The sequence below is a fragment of the Bubalus kerabau genome, chromosome 16 (assembly GCF_029407905.1).
Source record: "Bubalus kerabau isolate K-KA32 ecotype Philippines breed swamp buffalo chromosome 16, PCC_UOA_SB_1v2, whole genome shotgun sequence".
In the NCBI taxonomy this organism is placed as follows: Eukaryota; Metazoa; Chordata; class Mammalia; order Artiodactyla; family Bovidae; genus Bubalus; species Bubalus kerabau.
In genome coordinates, this window is record NC_073639.1 from 39,501,261 (window position 1) to 39,528,547 (window position 27,287).

Genomic DNA, 27,287 nt, shown 5'->3' on the forward strand with positions numbered 1-27,287 from the left:
TTGATTATCTTTATAAGACTTCTCAATTTGTAATCATACACTGTACTTATCTATTTAAACTTATCTATTTATCTATATTAACTGCCTAACTATAAGCCCCATGTCTGTTTCCTCACCACTGAACATCAAATGGTTAACACACAGTAGTATATAATAAATATCGGAATTAACAATGAGAATATTAACATTCAGACAGTTTAAATGAGTATATATATTACACATAAGTAAATACCACATAAAATTCTTAAATGTTAATCAGTTCCATAAGATTTTATATGCTCAATTTTGGTCTTTAAAATCATAAAGTTCTTTTAAATATTTATAAAAATGTTTTAATATTGGCTTTATCACTAAATTTATTTTGACATATTTTTAGCTTTCCTATAAAAAAGCTATTTACAGAATACATTACAGAAACGGACAATAATCAATTAATACTAAATTACAAGATCTCAAATATCAAGTATGCAGAACTGGATTTGCATAGAAGCAGTTATGGATTAATAGAAAGAATACCAACTATTAAAACAATTCCAAAATTTTACTTTTAAAGACAGAAAATATGAATTCACAGAGACTTGATCCTAATCTCAGAATATAATGTAGACATGGACTATACATGATTAATATTCTGATAATCAAGTCTGAAACTTTTCCTTAATTTTATAGCCTTAAATTTATAATACTCATCAATAAACCTGAGGTCTACTGTCATACATGAAGCCATGTCTTCAGGAATTTTATCTTTCAGAAAGGTAGCTAAATACCAAGAGAGAAATTTTTAAAACATCTTAAAAATAATTTTCCTAAATAAATTGATCAGTGAAAACTAATGATTTAGCTTATACCTTAAAAGTTGGAACAGAAAGCTGTTCAAATGATGATGAACTTTCTTCACTGGTTGGTGTTTCCAGATCAAGGGGGCGATGCAGTGAGGACTTAGAGGTTCTTTTGTTGGTTGGATGCTTCACTGACCAATTAATTACCTGGAACTGTGTAAGGTAAGTCTGATAGCAATTCATCACAGGTTGCTGAGAAGTAATCTGTTCGCTTTCTATTGTTTTCTCACTTTCTACAACATACAGATGCTCTATAACATCATCCTCTCCACCTAATGCAGAAACAAAGGAAGCCTGGGAAGGGTGAGTTTTGAATGGCAGAGTCCGGGGATCCTGAATGTTTTCTCCCTGGCCAGTAAGTGGTCCTTCCACACTGTGATATATGGAACCCCTACTGTAGTCAATCTGCTGGGCTTGCTTTCTCTTCTTTTTTCTACCTGGATAAGTTCCAGGGCCTTCATCACTGCTAATGGGCTCAAATTCTTCAGCTGCAGAAAAGTAGGCTTCACTATCAGCCATTGACATGCTTGAATCCATTGATCGATATTGATGAAATGAATTAGAGTCTGCTGATGGTGTGTATGGAAATGAACCGAAACTTCTCCTCTGCTTTGGTGAGTCTAGTACATTCTCATCACTTCTGGAGACATCACTGCTAAATTGGACTCCTACTGTAACAGGCTGCTTGTCCCCATAAAAAGCAGCAGTAAGGCTCTTGGTACTTCCAAGTCGGGTGGAACACACAGAGGCCTGTCGTTTCAAGGGAGATCTCAGAGGAGACTGACCTACCGACTTTTCCTGAGTGTTAGGAGATACAGGGCTGTTTCCTGAAATTTCTGTAGGAACGCTAAAACAGAAAGAAAAACTATTAACATTTATTGCATATCACATAATTTAAGTATAAACAGAAGTACTTGTAAAATCTTTCTGTATTCTTTTTACAAACAAAGAAAGATGTAAACTTTTACAATAAAATCCCATAGAAAGTAGCAAAATAGCACATTATATGTTTCTACCCCATACAGTTCCAAAAACAAAACAAACAAAAAATGGAGTCAGCTTAAAACAGAATAAAAATTTAAAGAAATCTGGAGTATAATCTATCCATAATCCATGGACACTAATGCATTTGTAAACTTATTATTCCCATATCCATTAAAAGTTTATCCAACAAAATATACCAGGTGTCTTTGATCAGATAAGAGGAAATAAAGGAAAGCAATAAATCATAGATAACTCCAATATTTCTGACTTCAGCAACTGATATACGAGTGCCATTTCCTGAGGCGTAACAAGCTGAGCACGATAGGCACAAGGTCACTTTTTAATATGTTGAGTCTGAGCCATCCACAAAACATCCAGAAGATGGCTAGGCTCACAAGGACACAGGTATGGGATGGAGTTTTTACACTTATAAGATGTTAACTACAGATCATAATTGAAGCCAAACAGTTACTAAGACTGCAGAGGGAAATAGTAAAGTGAGTGGTGAGAAGGGTACAGAACAGAATCTTAAGGGATAACAACATTTAATAAATGGTAGGCTGTTAAGAATAAGAGAAAGAAGAATGGAAAGGAAAAAAAATGGAGGACTTGGAAATAGAGACCGAGAAAGAATAGCCAAGGACCTGGGGGGAAATCTGAAGTGTGCTATCAAGGCAAGAGGAAAGTGATTTTCAAGAAGTGAGTAATCAGCTAGGGACCAAAGGGAGGACCAAAAATTATTCACCACACTGGAAGGCTAATATTCAAATGTTAACAATAATTCACTTTCAGTGGTGGGAGGACAAGAAATATTCATTTTTGTTATACTTTTCTGTATTTTCTTAATATCTGGAACGAATAGTATTACTCTCGCAATCAGAAAAACAATAGCAAATAGGTATTTAAAACAGGTTCAGGAGGAGAAAAAATTTTCTACAGCAAGTGAGCTGAAGAGGGAGAAAGTTTTTCTCACCACAGGTTTAAGCACTTATAATCTTATTACAATCAGGTTTCTAAATCTAACTGAACACTGACCTTGCTTGGCCATCATCTCTTTTTGTACCATGCAAGAATTCTTTTTGAACCAAATGGTCATCGGCAACAGAAGAGGGACTTTCCTTTTCACCAGCCAATAGGGGCTGTGCAGCACTGGAACTACTGTTCTCCTCTGAGGAAGAGGATGAGCTATGAGATCGTAATGGTACTTGAAGACTAAGGTGCTGAGTTTTCCTCTCTACTTCTATTCCCACTGATTTGTTTTCCCATTCTTTCCTCTTTATGCCATTCACGTTACCTAAACAAACAAAAAAGTACGTTACATAAACACAGTAATTCCAAAAACAATTTACGAAAAATATGAGAATGTAATCGAATACCCTGTTGTTAAGTATGTAGTTGTTTTTAAAAAGCACAAGTAACTAATTTCACATAGCAATATGCTAAACACTACAGAAAGATATCAACATACATATGAAACCAGAGTTTGCAGACTGAATTTCTTCTTTTTCAAATAACTATTTATATGAAAAATTTCCAACTTAGAAAAATTTCAAAAGTGTTAACAAATCAAAGCTATTTCACTCAAAATTACCTATTTTAAACACTTTGCCTGCACTTGCTCAGTGTATATAAACAGACATAATACTTTGGGAACCACCTAAGAGTAACTTGCAGTCATGGTTTTTTACCCTAAACACTCAAAAGGTTTATTTCCTAAGAATAATACAAAAACACAGTATAGTTATCAACTTGGTATATTTGGCACTGATACCATATGGTTATCTAGTCTACCATGTGCTTTCCAATTTTCTCAAAAGGCCCAATAATGTCCTTTAAAGGCTTTTGCCTTCTCCAGTACAGGATCCCATCTAGGATTGTATATTACTGCATTCAGTTGTCCTGTCTTCCTGAATCTGGAACATTCTCTCAGCCTTTTATGAGAGCCCTGTGATGTGTTATGTAAATTGGGGGCTGCTGCTGCTGCTGCTAAGTCGCTTCAGTCGTGTCTGACTCTGTGTGATCCCACAGACGGCAGCCCACCAGGCTCCTCCGTCCCTGGGATTCTCCAGGCAAGAACACTGGAGTGGGTTGCCATTTCCTTCTCCATTGCATGAAAGGGAAAAGGGAAAGTGACACGACTCTTAGTGACCCCATGGACTGCAGCCTACTAGACTCCTCCATCCATGGGATTTTCCAGGCAAAAGTACTGGAGTGGGGTGCCAGTGCCTTCTCCAACTGGGGGCAGACAGTGATAAAAGGAGAATTCTAGAGCTGCTTAGGGAAAAAAAATATATTGCTGCCCTACTTCCCCTCTCCTCCAGCTATCCTTGTGCTATTCACAAGGATGGAACCTGCTAGTAGGAGAAAACATCTCACCAAGCAGAAGGCATAGACAGATAGAACTTAAGTGGTAAGACGACTTAAGAACTTAGAATACAAGTAGTATTTGCTTCTACTATCATGAATTTAAAAATTACAACCAAAATCCAAATAGGTTTGATTCACTTTTAAATGATAGGAAACTAGAATTTACTGACCTTCCAAGGAAATTCTTTATTTATACCAATATGCCCTCCTTAATTCTGTCCTGACACTGTACATCTATATGTGGCTCCTGGAAAACTCAACAATCAGAAAGTCATATACTTATGAAGGGACTATGAAGGGGCTAACTTACAAGCTTCCCTGCTCAAGAAACTTATGGCAGTTTACCAATTACAACACATTCCTGAGGGAGAGAGATACAGACACTCTCTATTACATAAGAACTAAAATGAGGTTTCTTCTGTTCGCTGTTAGAGAATTTGCTATTTTCTCCCTTTTATACCATGTGCAAATTCCCTGTAGATTTTCTTCCTTGCATTTGTGATGGTAAAAATTTGATCTACAGATTAGAGAATCAAGCATAGTCTTTATAAATAGTGCCAGCTGCGGTACGGTGGAAAAAACTAAAGTGGCTTTGATAATCTTGATTCTGGTTTCTGCTCAGCCACATACATGACTGCATGACTTCATGCAACTCAGTCTCAGTGATGAACCTCAGTTATTTCACCACAAACAGGGAAAATAAAGAACTCACATGGGTAGCTTGAGGATGAAACGAGAAATGCTTACGAAAATCTTTAAAAACAAATATTATTCAAAAGTAAAAAGGTAATATAAGAAGGTAGCTAAGTAAATTTTGTTTCGTATCTTTCTAGTCCTTTAAATGTCAAGAAGTTTTGGTATTTGCTGATTTTGTAAGGTAAGCCGCTCATATTCTGGTAAAACTGCTGAAGTCAAGTAACCTTAAACTAGCATATACAATTTATTAATATTCAGTGAAAAATCATTTAAACAAGAATTTGGCATACATATTTCCCACTCTTTCCTCTAAGAGCTCCATATACATGAAAATCAAGCCAATAAATTGTTAAAAGTTAAAATTACTTCTTTTCTATTTTGTCTACTGACAAAAGGCAGAGCTAAGTTAATTATTTTGAATGGATCAAGGGAAAAGGGCTAAATACTAGTGCAATATCAAGACTTTTCCTAAATTTCACTTCTTGACAGTATGGCCACTTTACCATTATGTATTGCATTTAATTGTAGGAATACACAATTAAGAAACACAATGGAAGATGTATTTCTGAAGTCTTTGGAGAAAAGATAATAGATAGATATAAATTCAATATGCCTAAATCCACCATTCACTGTTCATACCAAACTCATGTATCTGTAAAGTTATCCTACAGGCTCTAAGGAAACACCAAATTTCTTGACATGGATGATTTAAGTCATAAGAAGAGTATTTTGCAAAAGTAGTGGATAACATGAGAGCCAATAGTATACATATTACTATTGGTAAGTTTTTCCTATAGAAGTAAACTGGTAAAACAATTATAAACTCAAAGCACAGCTATTCCTAAGTGTATTTCTGGAATCTAGGTTCTAGGGAAATAATGACATATATGCAAATATTTAAAGCTGGGCTAGGAAAAATCACCCATGTTGACAGCAGGAGATCTGAACAGTAAATCTACTTTTGCCTTGTGCAACTCTGAAAAACTCACTAGGTCTTATCTGGCTATCGTTAAATCACCTGCAAAACAAAGACAGATTATAACTAAACCCTACATAAAAGACTGCTCAAAAAACCAATTTGAACAAAGTAACACTGAACTTCTCTTAGAATGACATAGGAATGAAGATAATAAAAGATAAACATAAGTGACAACACACTACCATCTACAATTTTGGGAACTTCTTTAGTAATAATCCATTCTCCAGGCTGAAGCAGAGACTGTCCATAATACATATCAGACTCTGCACTTGTGCTTGAAAATGCAGAGCTACTGGAAGGTGTCAACTCTTCAAGTTTGAAGAAATCTAGGCCAGTTACTGTGCCACCAAAGAACCTGCAGCCACCAAGACAACCACACTTGTTCTTACACCTCTTATTCTTCAGGGTATCATCTGGCCACAAAAACCACAACCTAAATAGAACACACAACAAAAGAAACAAAAGAACAACAACATAAAAAAAACTCATTAGGAATCAGAAACTTTTGAGCAAATAATTAAATATGTTAACTGTTAATGTTTTTAAAAGACAAGTTAAACACAAAGGTTTGTTTTTACTATGGACTATCTTTTTAATTATTTTGCCTTTCTTTAAAAAAAAAGTCTCACCATGGTGAGATGAAGATAAGTAGGAACAATAATGAGAAACAAACAAAAAAAAATAATGAGAAACAGAACATAAATTTTAAAAAAAATCAAAGAGATAAAGTGTGTGTGTGTATATATATATAAACATTTAAATCCACTTCAAAGACAGCAGAAAACATTCTCAAAAGAACTAAAAATTTAAACACTAATTTAAAAAACAGACAGAACTATTAGTATAGATTATAATATTTAGCATTGCAAAGACTTAGTCATATGATAAATTTAGTACACCAAAATGTTATAAATATGAGGCAAGTAAGAAATTCTCAATAAAATCAAAATAATACACCACTCTATATTTTAGAAAAAAAATTGTGATTTTGTAATAAGGACTCTGAATGAAGTATTAAGAATTAAGACAGTAAGAGTAAATGTCTGTAAAATTCTTTAGGCTCTGTGAGTGACCCCCACACAAAATTATCAGCCGTTAACTACCTTCCTTCCTTAAAAATATAAATCTTGAGAAATATATTTTTATTCCTTTTTCAACTTTAAATAATAAAACCTCATATTAACAGTCCATTTTTCTAAGCTTTTCCACATGCATTATCTCATTGGATCCTTAGGGCTCTCACAGGAAGACAGAATAAGTATTTAATTTCCTTTTTACAGTCATTCATTTATATTCTTTGAAAATATCTACTATGTGCCTTGTATGGTGCTAGGCAAAACTGACATAACCTTATCCATATGAAGTTTATGGTGGGCAAAGACAGGTCACACAAATAGTATCTAATCATAAATTACAGTAAAGTGCTGTAAAATAAAGAAGAGGCTGTTGTGACAAAGAAAATAATGAAATATTATTACAAAAAAATAATATTTGAGATGTAAAAGATGAGATGGAATAAATATATCAAGTTAGAAGTGAAGAAATAAATATATCAAGTTAGAAGAGGAACATCAGTCTGGACAAGACAAAAGGAAAAATATGTATAACGTATGTAAAACCCCTTATGCAAAATCTGGAATACATTAGTTGTGCAACAAATGTAACCTACCTGTCCCTATCTTTATATAAACCAATGTACTAGTTCTCAAACTTCGGCTTACATTAGAATCACTGGGAGGTGTATATGTATGGCTGAGTCCCTTCGCTCAGTCACAACACTGTTTGTTAACTGGCTATATCCCAACACAAAATAAAAAGTTTAAATAAAAAAAGAATCATTGGGAAGGCTTATTAAACTAATTTCCTGGCTGCAGTCACCATCCGCAGTGATTTGGAAGCCCAAGAAAATAAAATCTGTCACTGTTTCCACTTTCCACTTTTTCCTCATCTATTTGCCACAAAGTGATGGGACTGGATGCCATGAACTTAGTTTTTTTGAATGTTGAATTTTAAGCCAGTGTTTTCACTCTCCTCTTTCACCCTCATCAAGAGGCTCTTTAGTTCCTCTTTGCTTTCTGCCATTAGAGTGGTATCATTAGAGCTACCATGTAGGGAGAAGCAATTCACCACAGGCAGGTTACCTGTTCTTGCTTGCTGGATATGCCAAGAATGCAAGGCTCTGACCAAGCTACTTCTCAGGGTTCTGGAAAAGAGCAGGCTCACTCCACTTACTATAAAAGTGGTAAAAGTTACCTCAGCTCAGTGTTCCACTTCTGTAATGCATTGGACTATGTGCAGACATCCATCATGGGTCTTTTCTGACATCCCCATGGGACTCAGGGATAGGGGTGCCAGGTTTGGCAAATAAAAATAAGTTTGTGCCATGTAACAGGTGGTGTATATTTATACTAAAGAGTTTTCTGTTGTTTATCTGCAACAATTTTAACTGCACATCCTGTATTTTCTCTGGCAATCCTATTTGGGGGACATGGGGAACCAATGCAAACACATTTGACTCTGGCTAGTGCTTTTGCTGTAATAAAGTCCTGTGTCCCTCACCAGGTTTCACACGTCTTCTGCTAGCACTCACAGTAAACTTCTTAGCTAGTAAGTAGGATAAAATCTCAAACTTCACGATTCTTAACAAATCAGAGCACTGAAACTAACCTCAGTGAGGCACCTGAAGTCACATGGAGCCACCTCCTCAGCTTCACTATCACCCTGCTCTACCATCTGATCTATAGGTGCTGTCTTCATACCAACTGGCTTCCAAGGCCATAGTGAACAAAGAAACCAAAATGTGTTTTTAAACAACATTGTCCACACATGAGTTTTCTTAATAGATTTATAAGATACCAGTATCTTAAATAAACCTAAAAGATTAATGTAATCTCAATAAAACCTCAATAGGATTTCTTTTAACTAGAAAAACAGTTCTTTGGGAAAAATTAATAGGTGAAAATATCTAAACATTTTGTGAAATGAGTAGGTGTTAAGTATTAGTTTGTTGGTTTTCCTATATTTGAACAGATATTTGCAAAAAAAAAAAAAAAAAAAAAAACCCAAAAAAACTATTTACATCCTTGGCTGTATTAATGCACACACACCATAAAAAAAAAATCCAGATGGTTTAGAGTTTTATGTTAATAACAAAAATAGAATAGTAAAAAATAAAGTACACGGGTCATGTGATTACTAGCAAAGTGCTCTCAAATTAGTACAAAAAAATTATAAAACAGAAAGGTGAACATATTTGAATACATAAAATTAAACTCTATTTAACATAAGAAAAATAAATGAAACAAACTGCAAAATATCAGTAACGGGGATCAAAAAAGGGCAATAATCTTTCTAGAGTTCTTAAAAATGGGTAAGAAATACACCAAGATCCCAATAAATAAATGTATATAGGATACTAGCAGGCAATTCACAAATGAGGGAAAATATCCAATAACTATCTGAAAAAAGTATTAAATAATCCCCAAATAAACAAATGCAAAATAAAGAGATACCACCTTTCAGTTATTATAAAACACTCAGAGGGTGGCAAATGTGCAGTAAGACAGAGACTCTCTTAAACAGCCACTGGGAATATAAATTGAAATAAGAGTCCTAGGAAGTAACTTGGGAAAGCATATCAAAAGCTCAGTTTTTAACAGTCACACCCCCTTCTGAAGAAACTATTTAAAGGATATACCCAGAAATTGTGGGAAAAGCTTCCATTTACAGTGAGAAATTTAGAAACAATCTATATATTTAAAATATGGGAAATGGCTAAGTACAGCTCACTGACCCCAGCCTTCTGACCCAGGAAAAACAAGCTGCCGAAGGGCTACAGCCAATGAAGAAGCAGACAGCCTCCCCAATTTCCTTTCCTCTAGAGAAGCAAGCCCCTCTCCTCTATTCTCCAAACCTGCCTATGTTTCGCCAAAGTTTGCTTGTCTTGAATTGCAATTCTTTACTATTCCCCCAAAATCTTACTTTGCTGTTGGTAAAATCAAACAAAAAAAATGGGTTCTTTTGCTTTTTTTTATAAAAAGGCAACAATTACAGAAATGCAGAATTTTAAAGTGCAAATACAGGATGATTTCAAGTTTAACAGAAATACATTAAAAATACTGGGAAGAAATGTAACAAATTCAATGTGGTAGAATTATGATAATTATTGTTCTTTATTTCTTAGTAGTTTTCTCTATTTTTAAAATAAGCTCTAGAAACTTTAGAAGGGAAGAAATGAGGATGGAAAAAGTCATACTATCATTTTAAACAGATGTAATTCAGTAAGAAGCTTTGGAGACTATTTAAAAATCATTTCTTAAGGTTTAGGTACTTTTTGTCTTCCCTGCAACTGTGAAGACCTACAACAGAAGTTTTGTAGAATAAATGGTGATTAGTAATGGTGTTTTCTAGGAATGACAAATTGGAAGTGGAGGGCTATGGTGAGAAAGAAGGGGTGTAAATGTATTACAAAATGTTATGGGGGGGGGTCAGTAATTTATATTTGTTTCACTATTGACACAAATAGCATGGGCTTAGAAACATATCAGAAAATATTTTTTTCCCAGCAACCACACCATCAGAGATGATATATACCATGTGATTACTTAAATATGAGATTCTTATTTACTCATTAAAGTGTACCCAGCATGATCACATTCAGTCTTTAAGATGTTCTTATTTTATTTCTAACAGTAGGATTTCCTCTATAATTATCTAATACTTTTCATTTGAACTTGATTACCATTCCTAAATCTCACTTACCTCTTAGTTCTAGCATCATGAGTTTCTAAGAAATGTCTTTGTGCCTCATGTTTAGAATGATGATCAGCAGCTAATGCAATATCAACAGTGATAAGTCCTAAGTTGGCTGACCCAGCTTCAAGCCAATAGGCCCTCCGTAGTACTGCAGGCTGAAGTCCAACTCTGGAATTATTTAATTGTTCAATATACTGTCTCACTTGAAAATCCTGAATTGCAGCACTTATTCCTTCCCCAACCGACTGATTGTGGAGATTACAGTTTGCAACCCGAATTGCACCCATCTAAAGTTGAATGAAGAAAAAGAAACAAAACTGTAGTTTCTGTATTTTTAAGCAACTTATTACAATAAACTATAGAATAGGTAATTACTTCAAATAGCCTGACAAATGGAAGAAAGAAAGGAAAAATGAGAAAGTGGAAACAGAAAAAGCAACAGAATAAAAATAAACATTCAAATTTAAAAAGAGGATGAAAGGAGAAGACTATAATTCCAAATGTAATGAGAGAAGGAGAAAAGAAAAATAAGAAGGGTAGCAACAAATGAATCTTAATGCCTGATTCCTTAAGTAATCTTAATGAATCTTAATGCCTGATTTTCAACAGTAACCCTTAAAGCAGAGGTGGCAAATAAATGTTTCCAGGAGCCAGGCAAGAAGTTAAATAAATAAAGCCTAAAGGCATTCAAAAGTAAATCGTCTAAAAACATTATGAGTTTATATTCCTGTCATAAAAGCAACCTACTAGCTTATATTCCAGTCATAAAGCAAGTTTATAAAAATTCAGTAAAAGAAAAAGGTAGTAAAAGTATGCCTTGAAAGAAAATAAGACTGGAAAAGAACACAGGTGAAAAAATAGAAAGCTCCCTCCTAGAATTTCGTAGTATTCTGTGATGGCAAACTATAAATATGTGATTTACTTAAAGAAATAGAGGTTTGGTTTGGTTAAAGGAAAAAGGATTACACTGACCAAGAAACAGACAAATGTGTACCTTTATATTTGTAGCACAGCCATGCTCCACAATATAAATATCAGCTCCATCTACTGCTAAACGAGTCATGGTATACTTCAAGTCATCTGAAGTTGGACAAGGCCCAGGAATACAACTCAACTAAAATGAAATGGATTCAACTCTTAATTCTTCACCATCAATTAATTGTTTTGATATGTAAGTGTGCTTATTTAACAAAACAAAATTCTGGTTACATATGTATTTTAAATTATCAATTAAATTTCACCTTTTAATAATGATAAATTATATATAGATATATTTATAATGATAAATTTAATAATCAGTAATTAAATTCTTGCCAATTAAGAAAACTCATAAATAACCATGTGTCACTTTCATTCAAAAGTGGCATGCAACAACATTAAATTGACAGAATACAAATGTAATTTGTTATTAAAACTTAAAAAGAATAGCAAAGTAAACTGATAAATAATATCACAGGTTTATACGAACTGTATAGGAATTCAAAGTTTTAAGATTTTATGAGTATTTCCTACTCGATACACATGCACATTTTTACACATCCACAAATATATGAACTGTAACATTACGCTGATATCTTGAAAAGTCCACACACATTTATTTTTGTTATTTTATTATTTATTCCTAAAACATAGATTTAGTCATGATTAGGTTGGAAGATAACATACACATCACCAACTTCAAGGAACTTCTTTGTGAAACAGCAGTTCTGAGTGAAGTATCAACCCAACAGCATGTACTCTGCTCATCAGTAGCAGAGCCAGGACTACAAGGAAGATGTCTCATATGACAGTCAGTGCTCTATACTAATGTATTTCCTCCACACAAAACAGGCCTTTTAAAAACTCTCATCTAAAATGACAGAAAGAATATCAGGGGCTGCAAGGAATAGTGGCTGACTGCAAAGGGTTACTAAGGAATTTGCTAAGGTGACAGAAATGTTCTAGATCTTTATTGGCAGTAATGGTTACATCAGTACATGTAACATTTCTCAAAACTCCAATTTAAAAGGGGTGAACTTATTGTATGGAATTTATGGCTCAATTAAGTTGATTTTTTTTTAAATTACAACTTAAAAAGCTTTTAGTATTAAAAAAAAATAAAGGGAGGAGATGCCTACAAGCATGAACAAATTACCCATAAGAAACTAATGACTAAGGAACCAATTCCCCAGAGCCTGGCATTGTGTTTGTAACAAAAAAAAAAGTAATTTTTATCACCAATTATAGCTGTTTTATTGATGATAAATAAGCACAGGTTACTGTTTTGGATATAAAATTAAAAGCTGAATGAATTATTTCCAATTCACAGTAATACAATAGCAAACATATGGTTTGTATACAAAAGAAAAAAGAAAGGAAAGACATAGAGAAAAGAAACTGGAAAGAAAAGCCAAACTATTAGAAATGGTTATCTCTATGATGCAGAACTAGGGTCAGCTATTTTTCTTTTCTGAAACTGCGATGTTTCAAGTTGCTCATTTCTCAAATGAACATACTTTAAAAAATGTTCCACACCCCAAATTCATAAGTAACATTCTTTACTAAAAAATAACACCATGCATCTCACTGTACATGATTTCAGGAATTATTATATACTTCTTACAACCCTCTTCAAAGTAGTGTAATGACCCTTAGCCACAGTAGTGCAATGTTGTAGAAAGAGCATAAGATTTAGGGTCAGGAAACTAGGCAAATGCCCAACATTATTAATCGCATTATAGGAGAATGTGTATGTTCCAGAAGGGTCTGCCAACAACGTCATGCAAGGAATTCAACCTTCTTCCTCCTCCAACTTCTAAATCTTCTACATAAATGCACAGCTATATCCCAAAGAATCAGTGTAATAACGCAGTAAGATGTTAATGTTAACAATAAAAATTTAAGAGATACAAATTTATAATATCTCCATTTACTTGTGAATGTATGTTTTAAGAATTACCTCATTTTAGATATTTACAACTAAATAAAAATGACTATAAATAAGCAAAATAATTTTCTTAATTGAAAAAAGTGAACTTTCATTTTGAAAAAACCCATAAACATTTGTAATACTGCTAACATATTTTTAACATACCTTGGATTCACAGAAGCGTCGATCAATTCCATGCTGACATACTACTACTGATTTTGGTCTTTCCAGTTCATACTCTCGACATACCACATGAAAAATAAATGTCTGTCCCCACTCCAAGAGACAAGCCAGCTACAAATAAGCCATGACAGGTTGACAACACTGTTAGCATCCTAAATAAGTGTTCACGGTTCAAAAGTTTATCAAGAATATTAATACAGCTCGAAAGAATCCAAACAGTGCCTTATACCTGCTATATAATCTACTTGTTAGCCAATATCATTTTTCTACCTTGACATCATTTATAAGCTTATGTTACTGTTCATTTCTAAATGACAAAATGCATTGCCAAAATGAAAAATCATTTCAACTGAGAAATGAAACTTCAGCAACCTCTAAAGCCAGTTATTTTTCTTAAGGTTGTTATCTTTCTTCTTACATGACTAGTCAGAATTCCGTGCACAGAAAAGCACCTAGAATTCTCTATGTGACAATAAACCAAGGTTCAAAGTGAAATTTATATGTATTAAGCAAAAATTTTAGAAAATCAGGTATTCTGAAGATTAAAGAACTTTCATGAATAGAAGTTTAAGTATATATCAATTTTCATCAAATCTTGAGTTTTTTAAAAATCTTAGGGTCATAATTTATTAGTTTACAATAAACACGGAGCCAGGGGTATACACTGTATTATCCCCACCCCCACCAAAAGTACATAAACTCTCAGAAAATATGAATTTACTTTTAAAATACACAAAGAATGGAATAAACACTAAAAGCACCAATGGATTCATGAACCTTGAGAGAAACAGTGATGCCAGGATTTCAGTGTAGAAGAAAGAGAAATGTTTCAACTTCTAATAAAAGCTGAGATTCTAGCAATCTTTAGATTAAAAGAACTGTGTCCAGTCTTGAAGAGTCAGCATGGCTTCATTGCATGCTTGTTAGGGAATAAGCTGTTTTTATTATATGCTTCAGTTTTTACTTATAGATTTAGAGACAGAAAATGGCAGATAAAAATAGTTATGAGGTATGTAAGCACTAAATATTTGTTTTCACCCATTATTATATGTTTATTTCCATCATTTTTATATAAAATATCCCTTTTCAATTCTACTCATTTTCCTACTATTTCCAGAATCTTAATTTTTGCTTCCCTTCAACTATTTCCTTCAGATATAATCAATACAAGTTATCTATTCTGGTGGCTCAGTGGTAAAGAGACCACCTGCCATGGCAGAATACCTGAGCTTGATCCCTGGGTCGGGAAGGGAATGGCAACCCACTCCAGTATTCTTGCCTGGGAAATTCTATGGACAGAGGAGCCTGGTGGACTACAGTCCATGGGGTCACAAAGAGTCAGACACTACTTAGCAATTAAACAACAACAACAAACAACAGTCTTTATTTATCTGCAGGTTGCCACTATCTACCTCTAAATTACATGTTTCACACTCATTTTGTAATTCTACCAAAACCTGAGTATGTACATGTCCACCACATTTCAATCTTTTGAAACACTGATTATGAAATGCATATTATAAACACAGGCATACCTCACAGATACTGTGGATTTGGTTCCAGACCACCACAGTAAATCTGCAACATTGTGAATATCACAATAAAGTGAGTCACAAATTTTTTGGTTTCCCAGTGCATATAAGTTATGTTTACAAGTAACTAGTAGTCTATTCTGTGTACAACAGCATTATATCTTAAAAAAACAACATATATATCTTAATTAAAAGGCACTTTATTGTTAAAAAATGCTAAACTGAGCCTTCAATGAGTCACGATCCTTTTGAAATAGTAACTAACATAAAAGATCAATAATGAAAAAGTCTGAAATAGTGCAAGAATTACCAAAATGTGACACAGATACATAAATTGAACAAATGCTGTCAGAAAAATGGTGCTAACAGACTTGCTTGATGCAGCATTGCCACAAACCTTTAATTTGTTAAAAAAAATAAATAAATAAACCTACAACCAGAAAGCAAAATCTGTGAAACATAAAAAAATGAGGTTTAACTATATTTGTCTCAACAGGTGAAATTTTACAGTAATACAAACATTTCGCTAAATTTCAATGGCCCATTCTAGAACTAAGGGTTACAGTCAGCCCTGTGTATCCATGGGCTTCACATCTGCAGTGGGCTGAATCCATGACTGGTTGAACCTGTGGATGCAGAACCTTTGTTATGGAGGCTGACAGTAACCTTAAGCCCTCTGAGACTCCTAAAGACTAAGTGGGACATTGAGAGGGAAGGAGAACTTATCCAAAGGGATTACAACTAGTCTTCTACACGAGATTTTCTGCCAATAAATTCATTGTTATTTTTCTAAATCAGTATCCATATCACTAAGTGCAGATTCAAATAATGCTACCTTGCTTTAGGACATGACAAGTGGAGAAACATGCTACCTTAATTATAAATGCCTCTTTCAAATCCTACCTAAGAAATACACAAAAAAGTAATGTTCTCCGAAAATTATCCTATGTACTGGAAAAACAAGATTGTTCCAACAGTGGAGAGTCAAGTAATATAATTTTAATAATATATAACTTGAATTCCAGAAACTTCTCATCCTGAGTTCTTCTCAAAGAAAGTCTTGAAAATATTACACAGGACTACAAAAAATTATACCCATCAATTTTATGTGGCCCAGAAAACTGAAACTTGTCTCTGACTCATCCATGACTAAGAAAATCCTTAATGGCAAGTGGAAGTAAAATGAACATTCAGATGGGCATACAACTTTTTCTTGGGGAGGTGGGTCAGGAAAGGAAAAAGGAAGTCAGGAGATAGCACTCCGAGACCTGAGAACATACCTGTGGTGCTGTGACCTTAGCTGTAAGGCTTCCGGCCTGCACATCAATTAGCCATGCGTATTCTAAGGAATCACTTCCCAAAGGAAGACCTTCCGCTGAGAACATAGCGTGTGCTCTCAGCTGGAGACCTGACAAATTGATGTGACCTTCCCTCAGCACTTCATCCACAGGCGGTCGCTGCTGAAAACAATAAGCATAAGAAAAATCAGCATTTATAATTGCTAGTTGCTTTTTTCCCCAAAGACAAATGGTAAAACATGCTCTATGGAAAATAAGACTTTAGGATACAAAGCTCTTAACACAACCTTGTATCCATAAAAGTAGTCTGAGTTCAGCTTCTTTAGTGACATTATCTGTAAAAGCCCAACTGCAAAGCAAGACAGCAAAGTCTTAAAAAAATGCAGACTTCTCTTTGGTAGGCGCCTCAATAAATAAAAAGAAACAAGTATTCTGACTAACAGGGAATGTGAGAGACCAATCTTTTGTGACAAGGCAGGAATCATGAGATTAAAGTATCAAAAAGAAGAAAATAACATGGAAGAAAAAAGACCCATTAAGACCATAATGAGGAACTAGCAAAGAAAACCATCTTCCAGAAAGATTTTGAGAATTATGTAAATATTAAAAGAAGAGATTCCTCTTACAGAGAATAATTATATACTCGTAACTAAAAAGCAGCAACATTTCAAAGAGAAAATTTCTAACACTTATTCAGAAAGCTAAAGGATATGTCCTAAAATAGGGCATTCCATGGAACACTAGGTTCACAGATTGTTATTAGGAACAAAGAATCAAGTAAGTTTGGTAATGCCCTACCCATCAGTTGCCAATTTTTATAGAATCTACCTCCCAGTCTCTCACAAATGCACTGAGTTTCTTTCCGCTTCCTGCTATCATCCTGGTTCAAATAATACAACCTCTTGCCAGGATCTCCCAGCATTTGCTTTTACACTGTTCTGCTTCATACTCTACAAGAACACCACAGAGATCTTTTAAAAAGGCAAGTTTTACCATGTTCTTACCTCAAGACCAGAGATCAAATTATCAACATTTGTTGGATCACAGAGAAAGCAAGAGAATTCCAGAAAAACAACTATGTCTGTTTCACTGACTATACTAAAACCCTTGACTGTGTAGATTACAACGAACTATCAAAAACTCTTAAAGAGATGGGAATAGCAGATCACCTTACCTGCCTCCTGAGAACCTGTATGCAAGTCAAGAAGCAACTGTTAGAACCAGACATGGAACAACTGACTGGTTCAAAATTGGAAAACGGCTACGACAAGGCTGTATACTGTCACCCTGCTTATTTAATTTATATGCAGAGTACATCATGAGAAATGCCAGCCTGGATAAATCACAAGCTGGAATGAAGACTGTTGGAAGAATTATCAAAAACTTCAGATATGCAGATGATACCACCCTAATGGGAAAAGTGATAGGGAACTAAAGAGCCTCTTGATGAGGGTGAAAGAGGAGAGTGAAAAAGCTGGCTTGAAACTCAACATTCAAAAAATGAAGATCATGGCATCCAGTCCCATCGCTTCATAGCAAACAGATGGGGAAAAAGTAGAAATAGTGACAGATTTTATTTCCTTAGGCTCCAAAATCATAGCAAGTGGTGACTGCAGACATAAAATTAAAAGATGCTTGTTCCCTGGAAAAAGCTATGAAAAACCTAGACAGCATATTAAAAACCAGAAATATCACTTTGCCGACAAAGGTCCATATAGTCAAAGCTATAGCTTTTCCAGTAGTCATGTACGAATGTAAGAGTTGCACCTTAAAGAAGGCTGAGCCCTGAAGAATTGATGGTTTCAAATTGTGGTGCTATAGAAAATGCTTGAGAGTTCCTTGGACAGCAAGGAGATCAAACCAGTCAATCCTAAAGGAAATCAATCCTGAATATTCAATGATTCTGAAGCTGAAGCTCCAATACTTTGGCCAGCTGATGCAATCAGCCAACTCATTGGAAAAGATCCTGATGCTAGGAAAGACTGAAGGCAAAAGGAGAAGAGGGCAGCAGAGGATGAAATGGTTAGGTAGCATCACCAACTCAATGGACCTGAATCTGAACAAACTCCAGGAGACAGTGGAGGACAGAGGAGCTTGGCATGCTGCAATCTATGGGGTTGCAGAGTAGGACATGATTTAGTGACTGAATAACAACAGTTATCTCAAAGCCATTATATGCTACCAAAGCACTTCATTCCTTTCCATGCAGCACTTTTTACACTTGAAATTAATCATCTTAATTTTACCATGACAGTCTTTTTTGTGTATGTGCAGGCCATCTTACAGGGTTAATGTTCCTTGTTTCAGCACAAATTTTGGAGACTGCATTCATTAACAAGTGTTTTTAAGGATAGGGCTAAATCTAATTCATATGGTATTCTTAAAAGGTCATTTCAAATTGTGACTATAAAAGCTCTAGAGAGTCTTCTGATACATTTTTTGTCTAAGCTGTGTGACAGTATATAAAATCACCTATCTCCAGGCATCAATTCCCTTCTATTTTCTGTGAGGCAGCTGGAGAGGATGGTCAATGAAGATGACTTCTGGCATTGATATTCTATAATTCTCAATATAAAGTTTTTGATAGCTTTTCTTGAGTTCAAAGATACATATGGATCTTGGCTTAGATGAATCAATACTGTTCAAATGTTCACACCACCCAAAGCAATTGATAGACTCAATGCAACCCCTATCAAAATTCCAATGCCATCTTTCAAAGAAATAGCAAATACTCCTAAAATTTGTATAGAAACACAAAAATCCCAAATAGCCAAAGCAATCTTGAAGAACAAAACTGGAGGCATCATATTCTCTTACCTCAAACTCTATCACAAAGCTGTGATAATCAAAACAGTATGGTATTAGCATAAAAACAGACACATAAATCAATGGAACAAAATAGAGAGCCCAGAAATAAACACACATATATACGGCCAGTTAATTTATGACAGAGGATCCAAAAATATATAATGAGGAAATAAGAGCCTCTTCAATAGTCAGTGCTGGGAAAACTGGGTACCACATACTAAAAGAATGAAACATGATCACTATTTTATACCACACACAAAAATCAACTAAAATTGAATTACAGACTTGAATGTAAGACCTGAAACCATAAAACTCCTGGAAGAAAATATCAGCAGTAGACTCTCTGACATAAGCTTGGTGATTATTTTTGAATCTAACACCAAAGGCAAAGCAACAATAGTAAAAATAAACAAGTGGGACTATGTCAAACTAAAATGCTTCTTCGAAGGAAAGGAAATTATCAACAAATGGAAAGGCAACCAGCATAAGGAAAAAAATATTTGCCAGTCATAAATCTGATACAGGACTAAAATCTAAAATATATAAAAAAGGCAAACAATCCAATATAAAAAATGGTCAGAGAATATGAATATTTTCCCAAAGAAGGCATGCAGATGATCAACTGACACATGAAAAGATGTTCAATGTCACTAAGTATCAGGGAAATGCAAATCAAAATCACAGTGACCTATCACCTCACACCTGTTAGAATGCCTGTCATCAAAAACAAATAACAAATGTTAGTGTGGATGTGAAAAAAAAAAACCCTTGTGCACTATTAAGGAGAATATAAATTGGTAAAGCTACTATGGAAGATAATGGTGGTTCCTCAAAAATTAAAACAGAACTGCCATATGATTCAGCAATTTCACTTCTGGGTAGTTATTCGAAGGAAATGAAACAACTAATTTAAAGAGATACATGCATCCCCAAGTTCACTGCAGTATTATTTACAACAGCCAAGATATGGAGATAACCTAAGTGTCTATCTGTGGATGAATGGAAAAAGAAATTATAGTGAGTATATATATACAAATATCGATCCTAAAGGAAATCAATCCTGAATATTCACTGGATGGACTGATGCTGACGTTGAAGCTCCAGTACTCTGGTCACCTGATGTAAAGAACCAACTCATTGGAAAAGACCCTGATACTAGAAAGATTGAGGGCAAGAGGAGAAGGGGACGGCAGAGGATGAGATGGTTGGCTGGGACTATCTATCCAAATGTATTTATCACAGGGACCATCCAAATATATTTTCCAAGAATGCTGGATGCCTGCATATGCATCTGTTGTTAGTGTATTAGAATACCATCAAAAATTCAACTATTTATGACTTCTGAAAGACATTCTACCTACACAGACACTTAGGTGAGTTTATCTGAGTTACTTCACAAAGATAATGCAGCTCATTCTTTGGAAAATGCTAGAAAATAAAGGTTGATTTCCTGGTACTTCAAACCCGACATTCCCAGAAACTCATACTCTTCCCCTGTAAAGCAGTTCCTCCTCCCATATTCTTTATCATGCACTAGCTTGGTTAACTGCCCAAGCCAAAAACCAAACATCATCCAGGGTTTTATACTTTCTCTCACCACTCACTGTCAAAAAACCAAAAACATAAACAAACATGTGGATCTTGGGTTGTCCTAAAGGTAAAGACTACCTGGTATATCAGTAAAGACTACATTCTGAATTGTACTATGGCTTACATCACTCTGTGGGTTGAATTGTGTCCCCTACAAAGACATTCAATTCCAAAGCTCAGGTACCTGTGAGTGTGATCTTATTTGGATACAATGTCTTGGTAAATCTAATCAAGTCAAAATGTAGTTACACTGGATTACAATGGGTCTTATTCCAATTAACAGTGTCTCTGTAAGGGGAAAACTTAAGACACAGAGACTCATGAAGAGAATGCCAAGTGAAGATGGAGACAGAGATTTGAGTGATGCAAAACAGATTCCCTGTTTTGCAGCTATAAAACAGGGAATGCCAAGGACTATTAGCAACCACCAAAGCTAGGAAAAGACAAGGGAGCCTTGAAAGAGGGCATGGCCCTGCCAAACGCACTAGTTTCAGACTTGTAGGCTCCAGAACTGTGGAAGAGTAAGTTTCTGTTGTTTTAAGCCACCTAGTGTAGGGTACTTTGCTTTGGCAGCCCTAATATAAAACTAATAGACATAAGATGATCAAGTAAAAAGTATGTGGCTTCATAAGTCAGACACGGTCACTGACCCATCACATTAGAGCCTTAGCCTTGAAGCTGTGCACTAAGACAAATGCTACCAGAAATAAGGAGCTACAGATGAGTGACCCAGAATTGAGTCTTGAGGGTAGTCACAGTGTGAAGCTTCCCATCATAAAAGAGTATTAGTATAGAAACAAAAGAAAAAAAGTATTTCTTAGAAATGCTAGCACTACAAAATGTAAGCAAATTAAGTAGATAAGCAAATTCCTAGAGAATATGTATAGACTATGCTTGTCTTCAGCATGAATAATAAAGTGTTTGCCATCTGGGAAACAAAATGTCACTAGTATCAATACTTCTATTACTGCCTTGATATCTCTACTCCACGAATTCCTCTTCTTATCACCATATAAATCACACTTTACACTTCTGTTTCTTTACAAATATGCCAATAATTGTGCAATTAGGGGTAATATGGACCCTCATAATAAACTCAATAAAACATTTTTTATAACCAGCAAAGTCTCCAGGTTTTGATATTTTACCATAATTATGTATGAGGTCAACATGGAAGAAACTCTCTGTACTATCTCTGTAATCTCCTGTAAATCTATAATTGCTTGAAATAAAAGTTTTTTAAAAAGAAACATGTTCTATGGCAAAAACTAGTATACACTAAGTGTTAAGTTTTAGCTACTACATTAAAATAATAGTTTTATCAAACCCAGGTATCCCACATTACAGGTGGCTTCTTTACCAGCTGAGCAACCAGGGAAGCCCACTATAGCAGAAGACTGCAAAGGGGTATGCTCTTTTATATAAGATGGTCAGTTATTTCACAGAATCCATGGTGAATTATCATTTGTTGATGATTTACTGTCAGATTCATCACCCTGTCTATAATTTTACTTTGTCCTACATTAAAATCCATCTCAGCTCTAATGCACACCACTTGATTAAAAGGAGGAAAGAGACTTAAAGAAGGGGTAGATGCCAAAAAAAGTCATTATCATTAAAAAAAGAATAATAAAGTGATAATGTACCCAGGAATGTAAAAATATTCCCATTTGATGAATGTTACCAGTTCTCTTCCAAAAGAGCTTTAGGGATATCTTGAAGGTATTAACAAAGAACTTTGTAAGTATGTTGCATGAAAAGAATTAATCAGTGTTCATACAGATATGCATGTTTTCAAGATTTATGGTTCAGTTCAGTCACTCAGCCGTGTCCAACTCTTTGCAACCCCATGGACTGCAGCATGCCAGGCCTCCCTGTCCATGACCAACATTTATGGTTTATGGTACTGGTTAATATTAACACGTGGACTTTCTTTGGTGGCTCAGATGGTAAAGAATCTGCCTGCAATGCAGGAGACCTGGGTTTGATCCCTGGGTTGGGAAGATCTCCTGGAGAAGTAAATGGTAACTCACTCCAGTATCCTTGCCTGGGAAATTCCATGGACAGAGGAACCTGGCAGGCTACAGTCCATGGTATTGCAAAGAGTCAGGCACGACTGAGCGATTAACAAACAATATTACAACCTAGGTTGTGATTTTCAACAGACTCTACTAACATTCTATACAATTAGTTTTACCCTTTCATAAACATATGAGAAAGACAGAAAGTTTTCTTACAATTTCTAAAAACAATAATTGTTTGGGATCACATAAATAAGGAACAGCAGGGGAAAAAAAGAAAAGCTAAAATTCTTGAAACAATTCACACAATACAAAACTGCTTAGTACAGTTAAACTGAAGGTCCCTAATTTAAAAAGCTATACAGTCCATGCACAGAAGTTAACACATTGTTTTCACCCCATAAATAGTAACAATAAATTTCTGAGTCTCTACCACAACTCACTTTCACATTACCTGATAGTTATCACTGACAAACACATTCAGGGGTGACAGGACAAGTTGCAGCATGGTCTCCCTAAATCCTTTTTTCATCTCAAAACATAGTCTTTCCAAAAAAGCTGTAGGGCACTCAGGACCATCAGTAGTTCCATGCTAAAGTCAAGCAAAAACCACAATCAATATATAGAAAAATTAAAGACCAAGGAAGTACAGAAAAATAAAAATTACACTTATACAATTAAAAATTTTGATTTTTTTCAAGAATGGTGCTTACTGACAAAAATAACTATTCTGTATCCCAGAAAATGATCTTAGGTTAACTAAGCACCAGAGCTGATTTCTCTCCTGTGAGACCCTAGGAACATAATATGGAGCCACTATGCAGCACAATGCTCCAGGGGCCACTCTCTCCCCATCTGGCCTGGCTCCAACGGACACAGGTTCTTTGGGCAATATAATCTCATTTCAGGTCAGCCCCAACAGGCCAAAGGGTCATCTTTAGAGTAAACTAGGATACTATGGAGAATCCAAACCCATGATACAATTCAACCTTCAGGGTCAAACCTAAATCATGATTTTGTATAGTTCCAACAAAAGGTCCCAAAGTGATCTAGAGTCAGAGATAAAGACTAAGTGTAAAGTCCTATGATATCCATCAGGCTAACTGTAAATCTAGCAATTCAACAACATGGCAAAATATTCTAAAGTTATACAGAACAGCAAAGAAGGAGCTAAAGTGAAAGAAGAGAAATAGGAAAATTGTCAATGATCAAGTGATTACGAAGAAAATAATATACTAGCTTTATAAAGATAAAAGGATAAATATAGAACAGTTTTGAATCTGAATTATTCTATGTAAGTATGTGCACAAACTACATCACTTCTTATGCTAGGTGGATTTCATAATAGACTCAACTGTTTTGATATGCAAACACTTACAACAGGAAGACGTCCATGAACTTTGTACAAATTAACAAGTACAGTAATATCCCAAGGACGCAAGGTAAGTGGATGAATTGACTTTGCTGAATTTTCATTTTCTTTTTTATCATTTTCCATCCCAACAGCAGTCCATCCAGAACTGGATGATGTTGACAGGGACAGAACGGGGCTTGAAATAACCTCTTCAAAATCCATGTACATGTCATCTTCCCCAAAGTAGTTTTCCTATAAATATTAAGAATAAATTGCTATCAAAAGAGATATGTAACAATAATGTTTCACCTTAGAGCCTGAAATTTGTAAACCAAGCATTTCTTATCCTATTTTAGAGTATTAGTCTATTTCCTAAAATGAAAACAAGATAAAACATCCAAAAAGCTTTCAAGTTCTAACACTGACACTAAATAAAACATAAGTTAAAACTAAAGAGGAAAAATAAGTAATAAAGACCTTTAAGATAGGTAACAACTCGAAGTCAGCATGACACTAAGGCAAAAACAAAAAACAGCTACGTGTTATATATTCTTAATAAATGGAAGCAGAGAGTTCACTGGATTATAAATTATCTTATAAAATGTGTCAAAACTTAATAATTTTTAATTTGTTTCAGTAGATATTTCATACAAGTTCTGAATTAACATGAAGAATGTGAGTAGTAATATTTAGAGTAATAAATTTTTGACACAAATAAAAAGTTGTTATAAAATCTGTAATGCAGAGTCTGCATCAAAACATAATAAACTACTAACGTAGGTAACATAGAATTTACAAAGAAATTTAAAGTAAAGGCACATCTTTCTTTCTCTATGTTCTTTGTTCTTATTTTTGTTTATGTACTACTATGGAATTTTTTAGTTAAAACAACTGAGATTCAATATACATGTGGTGATGCAAAAACAGTTAAAACTGGACATGGAACAACATCCAAGTAGGAAAAGAAGTACGTCAAGGCTGTATATTGTCACCCTGCTTATTTAACTTCTCTGCAGAGTACATCATGAGAAACACTGGGCTGGAAGTAGCACAAGCTAGAATCAAGACTGCTGGAAGAAATATCAATAACTTCAGATATGCAGATGACACCACCCTTATGGCAGAAAGTGAAGATGAACTAAAAAGCCTCTTGATGAAAGTGCAAGAGGAGAGTGAAAAAGTTGGCTTAAAGCTCAACGTTCAGAAAACGAAGATCATGGTATCTGGTTCCATCACTTCATGGGAAATAGATGGGGAAACAGTGGAAACAGTGTCAGACTTTATTTTTTTTCCAAAATTACTACAGATGGTGATTGCAGCCATGAAATTAAAAGATACTCACTCCTTAGAAGGAAAGTTATGACCAACCTAGACAGCATATTAAAAAGCAGAGACATTACTTTGCCAACAAAGGTCCGTCTAGTCAAGGCTATGGTTTTTCCAGTGGTCATGTATGGATGTGAGAGTTGGACTGTGAAGAAAGCTGAGCGCCGAAGAATTGATGCTTTTGAACTGTGGTATTGGAGAAGACTCTTTCGAGTCCCTTGGACTGCAAGGAGATCCAACCAGTCCATTCCAAAGGAGATCAACCCTGGGTATTCTTTGGAAGGACTGATGCTAAAGCTGAAACTCCAATATTTTGGCCATCTCATGAGAAGAGCTGATTCATTGGAAAAGACTCTGATGCTGGGAGGGATTGGGGGCAGGAGGAGAAGGGGACAACAGAGGATGAGATGGCTGGATGGCATCACTGACTTGATGGACATGAGTTTGGGTGAACTCCGGGAGTTGGTGATGGACAGGGAGGCCTGGCATGCTGTGATTTATGGGTCACAAAGGGTCGGACATGACTGAGCGACTGAACTGAACTCAAGAGAGATCTTCAAATAACTCTTTGCTTATTATTTACCATGAAGTAAAATTGTTGGTTTTTAATGAACTCACTTGAAGTAGCCTTTTCTTGGTACATATCCTCAGATAACAAAGTTCTTTATACTTCTGCTGCCACATTAATTACCATGTGTTAAAACTGTCCAGGTACATATCTATCCTGCTCTAGCTTATCTTCTTAGCAACAGATGCTATATCTTTTATCTCTAGTAACTGGCACAAAATTCCTAGAATACACTAACTTCTCAAAAAAAATGCTAAATGAAGAGTTTTTAAGACTATTTTTAAAAAATAATTTTATAATTGAGCCTAAGACCACAAGTTCAGTGAACATATAATATATCCTAAATGCTTTAAATCATAAAACTGGCCATTTCAAATGGTCTCAATATCAATTAGATAGTTAACTGCTTTTCCTACATTTAAAAATATGGACATTCTTTTAAAAATCTTACCTTAATACACAGAAAGGCATTTAATAGAGGTCCATAGAGAGTTATCTGAGAATCTGGAGAAAGTTCCATTTCTACATGAAGTTTATCAGGTGGAAGTTCTGAGGGATCAACAGGAGGACGTGAAGAAGTAGAGGGAGAAGAAACAACTCTGTCTGTTTTCTGAGATGGCCTTAACACAGATAGCATTGTTTCTTCCATTTCTGACACTGGAATAAATGGAGGGAAAAAAAAGAATAATGTTTGAGTGGAAAGGGGGAAAAGGATCTCTTAAAAGTTCTTCAAGAAACTATTCACTAAAAAATTCTATTTTGTAAATATGAAATCAACCAACACTAATAAAATGTCTCCAGTATATAATGAAAACAAAACTAAAAGACTAATAATTAAAAATGCAATAAAGAATAGACTTCAATGAAATACATATAAAAATACACAAATCCAGAAAGAGCTCCAAATAAGTCTTTGCTTATTATTATTACTACTACAAAGAATCAATAAAAAGTTTTCATTAACAAAGGCAATATTATTATCAAGTTCTGGCAATATACAGTAAAGCTGGGTCAGAAGTAGGCTCTAACTATACTTGAACATTAAACTATAAAGTTATTTTCACATAAACAGCTATACA

At 34.8% G+C, this 27,287-nt stretch overlaps 1 protein-coding gene across 3 annotated transcripts in view; it reads right to left on the reverse strand.

Annotated features, from left to right (window-relative positions):
- Nucleotides 1-27,287, reverse strand: part of BLTP1 (bridge-like lipid transfer protein family member 1) — a 207,168-nt gene that overhangs the window by 113,932 nt on the left and 65,949 nt on the right. For all 3 annotated transcript variants that reach the window (XM_055550342.1, XM_055550341.1, XM_055550340.1), the window contains exons 20-29: nt 26,660-26,865; nt 24,339-24,566; nt 23,415-23,552; nt 16,524-16,703; nt 13,694-13,822; nt 11,615-11,734; nt 10,627-10,907; nt 6,048-6,298; nt 2,859-3,117; nt 849-1,686 (exon numbers count right to left, since the gene is read on the reverse strand). In XM_055550342.1, the coding sequence (XP_055406317.1) occupies nt 849-1,686; nt 2,859-3,117; nt 6,048-6,298; nt 10,627-10,907; nt 11,615-11,734; nt 13,694-13,822; nt 16,524-16,703; nt 23,415-23,552; nt 24,339-24,566; nt 26,660-26,865 (2,630 nt within the window). The remainder of the gene's footprint in view (nt 1-848; nt 1,687-2,858; nt 3,118-6,047; nt 6,299-10,626; nt 10,908-11,614; nt 11,735-13,693; nt 13,823-16,523; nt 16,704-23,414; nt 23,553-24,338; nt 24,567-26,659; nt 26,866-27,287) is intronic.